This window comes from Pipistrellus kuhlii, unplaced genomic scaffold (assembly GCF_014108245.1).
Source record: "Pipistrellus kuhlii isolate mPipKuh1 unplaced genomic scaffold, mPipKuh1.p scaffold_m20_p_5, whole genome shotgun sequence".
NCBI lineage: Eukaryota > Metazoa > Chordata > Mammalia > Chiroptera > Vespertilionidae > Pipistrellus > Pipistrellus kuhlii.
The window spans coordinates 72,849,709-72,858,970 of record NW_023425551.1 but is presented as its reverse complement, the minus strand read 5'-3'; the positions used below and the strand labels follow the sequence as shown (position 1 = coordinate 72,858,970).

Genomic DNA, 9,262 nt, shown 5'->3' with positions numbered 1-9,262 from the left:
TGGACAATTCTAGGAGCCATGCACTGGACCTGCTGTTCTCCCATCCTTGATCCTGTCCGAGGCAGGTGTTACAATCACTCCCTTTCAGGGAAGAGGGCCTCGCACAGCACAGCCCGAAGGGTCCTTCCCACATTGGACTGTGCGTGTACAGTCTGCTCAGGCAGCAGAGCAGCCCCAGAACAAGGCCCCAAGCCAGCGGGCGAGTCCAGGTCGGAGTGAAAGGTAAGTGCCCTGAGCCTCCCTGTGCAGGCGGTGGCAGAGGCGGTGGCCAGCTTGTAGAGTGGTTAGGACCCCTGGATGGGGACAAGCAGGAAGGGGGCTAAGAGCGGGAGGCCCAGTACTCCAAGCACTCTCTCCAGCTAGGTGTGGCCTGCAGGGTTCTCACACATATCCTAGTAGTGTGTTCAGATCAATGAGTTCTGGACTTAGAAGCACAGGCTCAGGGGCAAGCAGGCCTGGATTTGATCCTGTCACAGAACTTTCATTTATTTATTCTTCTTCTTCTTTTTTTAATCTTTTCCCTCAAACTATATTTTATTGATTTCAGAGAGGAAGGGAATGGGAGAGAGAGCTAGAGATATAAATGATGAGAGAGAATCATTGATTGGCTATCTCCTGCATGCCCTCCACTGAGGAGCAAGCCTGCAACCCAGGCAAATGCCCTGACCAAGAATCAAACCTCGATCTCCTGGTTCATAGGTTGACACTCAACCACTGAGCCACATTACCTGGGCTTATTTATTTATTCTTATATCAAATATTTACTACCAGGCAATGGGGACATAGCAGCTGACAAAACAGAGGTAAGTGCCTACTCTCATGGAGTTTACATCCTAGTGCAGGAGGCGGAGAGCAATAAGATAGGAAATAAAAGAAAATATATAGCATGTCAGACAATGATTTGTTATGGAGACAAAGCAGAGGAAGGGATGGAGAGAAGGCAACAGGAGATGGGGAGGAAGGAGTGCACTTTTAAATAGGATGGATGGCCTGACCAGGGCGGTCCAGCATCGACCTATGAACCAGGAGGTCATGGTTCGATTCCTGGTCAGGGCACATGCCATGGTTACAGTTTCGATCCCTAGTGGGGGGTGTGCAGGAGGTAGCCCATCAATAATTCTCGTCATTGATATATATATCACTTCTTCTCTGAAATCAATAAAAGTCTATTTTAAAAATAGGATGGATGGATGAATGGACGGATGGATGGATGGATAACGTTTGGGCAGACCTTGAAGGAGATAAGAGATGGAGCCATGGTGATACCTGGAGAAAGCCTTGCAGGGTGCAAAGGCCCTGCAGCAGAAACACGTCTGGCATCTGACATGTTAAGGAACTGCGAGGAGGCCAGTGTGGCTGGAGCAGAGTGAGAGGCAAGAACTCAGAGTTGAATCAATCAGACCATCCAGGCCAGGCCCTACAGGTCATAGATTAAGCCTTTGGCTTTAACTCTGAATGAATTGGAGCCATTGGACAGTTTGAGCAAAGAAAGGACAGAATCTGATCCACATTTGATGAAGATCATTCTATTGATAGTACTGTGTGGAAAAGAAAAACAGGAACACCAATTAGGACGATAATTCAGGTGAGAGGTAATGCTCAGATGAGGATTGTGCTAAGTTAAATAACTCATAGAGAGACAAATACTATATCATTTCACTTATATGTGGAACCTAAAAAACTAAACAAGTCCAGCCGGCATGGCTCAGTGGTGAAGCGTCTGATATATATATCACTTCCTCTCTGAAATCAATAAAAATATATTTTAAAAAACACTAAATAAATTAACAAACAAACGAAAAAAAACCCTAATAAATACAAACTGATAGTTGACAGGAGCTCCTGCTGAGTGGTGGGGAGATGGGCAAAAAGGTGAAGGGGATTGAGAGGTACAAACTAATAAATAGGTCACAGGGATATAAAATACAGCCAATATCGCAATACAGGCAGTTCTCGGGTTACATCGGAGAGCCGCTCCTACGGCATGACATAACTCGATTTTCTCTGTAAGTCAGAACCTGCCTACATAAGTAAGTAACTACGTCACTCACATGGAGCACATACACAGCAGTAATGAAGTGAAACAAAAATAATTTTAAAAAGAAAGATAACAATTCCTGACCTTTATTTGTGGTAAATAATAAAAAACATGAAGCATGTACGTTGAAATGACAGAATTTTTTTTTTATAAATACTGTAAATAAAATGTAACCACGAAATGACATAAGTCAAGTCTGATGTAACCCAAGGACTGCCTGTACCTTTATATGGTTACAGACAGTTACAGGACCATCTATCTGATTAGGTATATAAATGTCAAATCACTATGTTTACACCTGAAATTAATATAATATGGCAAGTCAACTGTCCTATAGAATAAAAGCCCAGCGACCATAACGGCAGAATGACCACTGACCCGTCACTATGAGGTGCACTGACCACCTCTCGGACCTTTTCCCCTGATGGCGAACAGGGACCCAGGGGGTGGGTGGCGGGGGATGCGGGCAGTGCCAGGCCAAGGTGGGGGCCTTTGCCTGGCACCGCCCACATCCCCCACCACCCACCCCACTGGTTGCTCCACACACAGAGGGCGGGGGTGGGGCCATCAAGCGGTTGGGACCGCTGGACCTCTTGGTCCTTCCCGGACACCCCCTGTCACCCCCCTGGCCATCAGGCTCCGATTGTCAGATGGCAAATTGGGACCCTGGGTGGGTGGTGGCAGGGGGTGGGGCAGACATCCGGGAAGATGGCCCTGATTGCAGGCTAGGTCTAGGAATCGAATTTTGTGTGCTGGGCCTCCAGTACTTTAATAAAAAAGAGCTTTCTATTCCAGAATAGTAGAAAGTAGCGCCACCTGGATATACAAATACGGACAGTGAACTGTGATAGGAAGAGAGAAGTGGAGGATTTGGGCCCGAGTAACTAGAAAAGCTGCCACTTGCAGAGACGGGAAAGCCTTTGGGAAGGGCAGGCTTGGGAGGGAGAGCAGGCCATCCACCTGCGGCAATCCTAGGTAAGTTGCTCTCGCACGCTGAACCTCAGTTTCCTCATCAATGAGAATAATAGCCGCTCCCTTGCAGAGTGGTGGTGAGGACTGAGAGAGATCACGCACTCACCGCGTGGCACACATACTGTGTTTCCCGGAAAATAAGACATCCTCCCAAAATAAGACCTACTTATAGGTTTCCTTCTGAGTGAAATATAAGGCATCCCCCGAAAATAAGGCCCCCCTAGGCTAAACATGAGAGATTTGGTCCACTGATTCTGAAAGAAATGGAGTCACAAGAAATTAAGGAATTGGATTGTTATGATGATGTTCCAGAAGATGATGACATGATTGTCATTGAATAAATGAGTTAATTCTTGATACTGTAGGATTCACAGTTTGTCTGGTTTGTGTTGACAACTGCCGTACCGTATACAGGTAATAAATTTCCTTTATTTTCTTTTAACAATAAATGTGTACCATATTCTTCTTCATGGAAAAATAAGACATCCTCTGAAAATAAGACCTAGCGCATCTTTGGGAGCAAAAATTAATATTTTTTCCTGTCTTATTTTCAGGAAAACAGGATATGTACCTGGTACACCTCCCACCTCTGTACCAGGAACGGCACACGGCCATCACAAACCTCCGGGAAGAAAGCAGAAGGAGAGGAATACAACGCCTACAAGTCTGCACTCTGGCTCCTGCTTCCCCCAGGGGGAAGTGGACAGGCCCTTTAGATGGTTACGTTTTCTTTCTGTCTTTGGTGATTTTGGAAGTGTGATGACGCCACGGGAGGCTGGTGGTGAAGCAATGATAAAGGGTCATATTCCCAAGGCGAGGCTAACGTTTATGAAACACTTTCACAACTATTATCTCATCTGAGTCCAGGCAGGCCGAAATGATATCCACTTTATGAAATAGGGGAATGAGGTATACGTTGTAAAACAAAACAAACCCGGGAGACCTCTACAGCTTGCTGCCATGTGGAGTTTAATTTAATCTTGGGGCTGGGGTTGTGGGGGAGTCGGTAGAGAAGAGGGTCCTGAAGTGGGTATTCCTCTTCCTCAGCTGGAGTGCCGCCCAGCTCTTCCCAACTGGGCCCCGCTGTGAGCTGGACTGGGACCCCACTCCCCTGCCTTGGGGGAGGGCCCGCAATTGCCTGCCCAGGTCCCATTCTCCATCTCGCCCACTGAGGATGCCTGGTGCATCTGGGCTGCTGCAGTGTCACTGTTGGGAGCCAGCAGAGTTGAGACAAGCAACTCAGTCTTAAGAAAATAGAATTAAGTTCCTTCTAGCAGAAGTTATGCGGTGCCCTGAGGGTTTGGCCAGAAGATAAGATTAACTGCTTAGCATCTTCCTGCCGCTTAGCAACTTCCCCTTCCTGATCCTCCCCCCCCCCCCCCCCCCTAGATAGCCCAGCCTTGGAATGTTGCACCTTGGAATGTTACACCGCCCTGGCAGTTAGCCAATCCTGTGTTGCCAAGTGCCAAAGACCCCTCTGCATAGGCAACCCTGCCCCCCTTTGTTTCTGCTGTATAAATACAGCCATTTCAAAGAATAAAGTTGAGGCTTGATCAGAACCTTGTCTTGCCTCCATTCTTTCGAGTTCCTTGTTTGTTTCATTCTCTTAGGTCACATGTGTCAAACACAAGGCCCTCGGGCCAAATCTGTCCTGCCAGGCCTTGCAATGTGGCCTGCACCGCACTGTCATCACTGCACTCCGCTGTGTTTCCATCACAATGACAGTTTATGACTGTTCAGTAAACCATTCGGCCCTCGATTTAGGCTGGATTTTAGATTTTGGCCCCTTCTCTGATTGAGTTCGACACCCCTATCTTAGGTGGTTCCTGCGTACCCCCGTTGTTGCCCTGCGGGCCGGGACAGTGCGTCTGGGCTGCTGCAGTGTCACTGCTTCTGAGATGTAGGCAAGTGGGTCTCAGACACAGTCCCAGTCAGTCACTCCTCCCAGATCCCCCTGCCACCTCCTTTGGTACTGAGGTACCTGAGGAGGGGATTGGAGCCGGAAGAATCAGCGTGCATACAGCCGCATCATTAGAACGTGCAGTCCAGGTTCCATCTCCTCCGAGGCCTGAACCCAGCCAGGAGAATTCCTGCATCTGTTCCTTCCACTTCTTGAGGCCCAGCTGCCCCCTCCCCTCCAGATAGATACCAGGTGCCAGCACACAGCTGTCTTTCCCTTGCTCCCCCCACCCTGGCAAGCTGTCGTGGGTGGGGCTGGGCTGGGTGGGGCAGCCCTGTGTCCTGAGTGTCCTGTGAAGTTGTGTCCCCACAAGCAAAGCCAGGCAGAGATTGCTTCAGAGCAGTGGCTCTGACGGGTAAGAGTTGCTGCCCACGGGTGTGGGGGTTTGGGAGGCTAAGGAGTGTCAGGTCAGGCTGGATCAAGGGCCCAAAGAGAAAAGTGAGAATTGCCTGGGGAGGAAATTCTGTTGGATTAAGGGAGAAGGAATGGAGAATGTCTAGAGTTTGTGTGTGTGTGTGTGTGTGTGTGTGTGTGTGCAACAGGAGAGGGTGAATAGAGAAGGGAAGCGTGCAGGGGGCTGTAGAAGCCCCGAAGGCTGGGAATGGCGGGCTGCAGGCCCTGGTCCCGGCTTTCCTCTCCCGGGAGAACCCCTCCTGCCCCAGCCACCTCACCAACAGACAGAGCTTTGGGAAAGCGAAAGCAACCCATGAGTTGAGGTCTGAGGAGTGTGATGGGGGAAACAGAAGAGGGTGGGAATTCTGCCCATCATCCCGTGTCTTTGCAGGTGAGGAGAAAGCCGGAGAGGCAAGCCCAGATTCTGGATTGCCTTCCAAGTCCCTGACCCGGCCATGCCCGCCCCGCTGCTCCCACTCCTGCTTCGGACACTGCTGTCCCGCCTGCTGCTGCCCGCCGCCCGCCTGGCCCGCCGGCACCTCCTGCCCCTGCTGAGTCGCCTGGCCCGCCGCCTGGGCTCCTGGGACTTACGTGAGGCTTTGCTGAGCTGTCTGCTGTTCCTCCTCAGCCAGAGACACCAGCCAGACTCTGGAGAGGCCTCCAGAGCAGCCCGCCCTGAGAGGAGGGAGAGGGTAGCCCCACAGAAATGAGGCCACGAGTCCTGGTCACAGCAGGAACCGAGTGCTCTCTGTGGAGTAAGACGGTCCTGGCACCATCAGGGACCAAAGCCTGCCCAGTGGGCATTCGACATGGTTCGGGACTGAGCATGAGAGGGGTCTGAGGACTTGCCTCCCGGGCCCAGCAGGAAAGACTGGAACCAGGCCCTGCCTCTAGCAGAAAACTGGTCTGTACCTCCTCTCTGCAGGCCTCAGGGCCTTTACCCCGACAAACGCAGGCATGGGGTCCTGGGAGGGACAATTGACCATTTAGTGGAGAGGCGAGATTTTAACCCAGACTGTCTTTCCGACTGAGGATTTACCTTAAAAGCATGAAACCTTGATTTCCCCCACCCCCACTCCCACACCACCCCGGATTCAGTCCCGCCCCAAAGCCCAGCATGCAGCAGGTGCTCAATAAATATTGTTGAATTCCTGGGGCACCTTTGAAATTCTTATCAGCCGCACGCGGCCAGGCAGTCTCACCTGGCCGGGAGCTGGGGGTGAGGAGCAGCTCAAGGCTTCCTCCGGCCCCACTCTATTCTCTCTGAGTTGGGTTGTCCAGCTCCCGGTAAGGAGGAAAATGTCCCTGACTGCGTTAGGAGCCTCTTCTCGGCTCCTGCTGGCAGGAAGAGGGGGGTTTGTTGGCTGAGAGGCCCCGTGGACAGCAGTGCAGACATGCCTGCTCCTGAGGGGCACTCTGCGGGCAGAGAGGCTGCTACTGGCAAGGGTGTGCAGGGGGTGGGGTGCGGGTACTGAGGAACTCAGCTCTCATTTCCTCCTCCCCAGCTGGAGGTCCGGAGGTCCGTCAGGGGCCAAAGCAAAGGAGAGTGGCCAGATGTATTTGCATCTCAACCTCCGGGTCATTTGTTTAGGCTTCTCCAGCCATAGTCCTCCTCCTCCTCTTCCTCCTCCACCTCCTCCTCCTCCTCTTCCTCCTCCACCTCCTTCTCCACCTCCTTCCACAAGCTCTGGGGCCTAGAGAGGAACAGAGGCATCTCACAGGACCCCATCGTGTCCCCACGCCTGGCAGAAGCCAGGGCTGGGGAAGACCTGAGGCCAGGGCGGTGAGCCCCACTCCTGTGCTGTGGGCTTCCCGCCAGCCCACCCCCTCCTCCCCGCGGGCCTGCGATTCCCCTGGCGTCCTCAAAGCCGGCGCTCGTGCTCGCCCCTCGGGCAGGCGGCCTGGGGGAGCAGCGGGGTGCAGGGGGTGAGAGCCCCTGGTCCCCTGACCGTTCCCCTCCGAGGCCACGGGAGCCTTTTTCTTTTTTTCTTTTTTCCTGCGTGGGGCCTTGCTCCCGGCCTCCCTTGCAGCTGGCCTCACCGCCGCCCGGCTCCCAGGAGCGCTCCCGGCTCCCGAGCTGCGGGCGGGGACAGAGCGGCCGGGGAGCCCGGATGGCAGGTGCAGCCCCTCTCCCGCCGGCGGCGGGGACCCGCCAGACCCGGCGCGGGCCGCGGTCTCCGGCTGCGGCTCCTACCAGCTCGGGCCGCCCCCCCCAGGGCTCCGCCGGGGTGCGGGGAGCAGTGGCGGGGTGGCGGGTCTGCGCTGGGCCCCGGCGGAGGGTGCCGGTGGAGGTGGGATGACCGTGGATGGAATCTGCGGTTTCTGGCAGAGGGCAGACCTTCCTGGGACTTTGCCTCAAACGCACACTGACCACGCCAGGTCGGAAACCCACCCAGGGCAGAGGAAGGGGCGAAGTTCTGAGGAATTAGGCCACAGGGGCAAGCCCAGGCCCCTGTCCACTCTCCAGGCCCCTGAGTCTGACCCTGAGCGGGCCAGATCCTGTCTTTATTTTAAACGTTGATGTTTTGTCCGTGGATATTTTTCATTAACTACAATTTTTTTTAAAGCATTTCATTAAAATATTATTCATCTTGATTCCTGAATTTTTTGGCACCACTCCCCCCCCCCCCCCCCCCCGCCTTTAAAATTTTGCATCTCAGGCAAGTACCTCCCTGGCCTTGCCCTAGTCCCAGCCCCGCCATGGAGACGTAACCACAAACACAACTGACAGCGCATCCAGTCATGAGGCGTGTGCTGGTGACAGGACGCCGGGCCCGCCAGCACATTTCCAGCAAACAAGGCCAGAGGGAGGCCGCCTCGGGTGAGGCAGGCTTGGATGGAGTCAGGGACGAGCCACAGTTTCAAATGGGGTTCCACCCCACTCCTATTGTCAGGGACCAGGCAGCGGGGCTGAGACCTGAAATTCTCCAGGCACAGGCTGGGAGAGTCGGGCTCTGGGCTGTCCAGCAGGGGGCCTTGGCACCCAGGGTCATCTCTGCCCAGAGAAGTGGCTCTGGAGGGCAACCGGGGCTGGCAGGGGGCCCAGGCGGGGCAAGTGCCAGACGGGCTTCTGTCCAGCAATAACAGCCCTGGCTGTTGCCATCTAGGGAATAGGCCAGGCTTGGGCAGGGGTGGAGAGAGGAACCAGCCCTCCCCCAATCTGGCCTAGAACCCTCACCACTTCCCTCCAGTTTTTTCCAACTCCAGCCCCCTTTGCACACAACTGCAGCCATTGGCCGCCAGCCTAGCCATGTCTGGCAGATCTCTCTGACCACGAAGGCCTGCCACCCCCACAGGTCCAAAGCCCGTCAACAGAGGTGAAGAAAGAGACAGGGGCCAAGAAAGAGGGCAGAGGAGGGCCCAGAGAGGAAGAGAGAGAGACTGGACAAACACAGGGTAGGATGGGAGGGGGGCGGGTGATCCCCATTAAGCCATAGCAAAGTGCCTACAAAAATACCACCAATACCCCGCTTCCTGCCCTCTGTTTGGGTAAGACTGGGGGATGATGATGTGTCATGTTTCTGTGGGACAAACAGCTCGAAGGCTGGAAACACCCTTCTGGGATAGCTTGGGGAGTGTCCACTGATCCTTTTTTTAAAAATATTTTTTATTGATTTTTTTAGAGAGGAAGGGAGAGAGATAGAGAGCTAGAAACATCGATGAGAGAGAAACATCGACCAGCTGCCTCCTGCACACCCCCCACAGGGGATGGGCCGGCAAACAATGTACGTGCCCTTGACCAGAATCGAACCTGGGACCTTTTAGTCCACAGGCTGACGCTCTATCCACTGAGCCAAACCAGTTTTGGCTCCATTGATCCTTGAGTGGCAAAGCTACTCCTCCCCTGGGGCCCAGTCTGATCTAGGGAGAGGGTGTGCCTCTCCTATCCTTAAGACATT

At 53.5% G+C, this 9,262-nt stretch overlaps 1 protein-coding gene across 1 annotated transcript; it reads left to right on the top strand.

Annotated features, from left to right (window-relative positions):
* Positions 1-5,222: 5,222 nt before the first annotated feature.
* MYMX (myomixer, myoblast fusion factor) lies at positions 5,223-6,603 on the top strand. Its single transcript, XM_045572867.1, has 2 exons — positions 5,223-5,325; positions 5,755-6,603. The coding sequence occupies exon 2, from the start codon at positions 5,819-5,821 to the stop codon at positions 6,071-6,073; it is 255 nt and encodes an 84-aa protein (XP_045428823.1). The 5' UTR covers positions 5,223-5,325; positions 5,755-5,818; the 3' UTR covers positions 6,074-6,603.
* Positions 6,604-9,262: the final 2,659 nt, after the last annotated feature.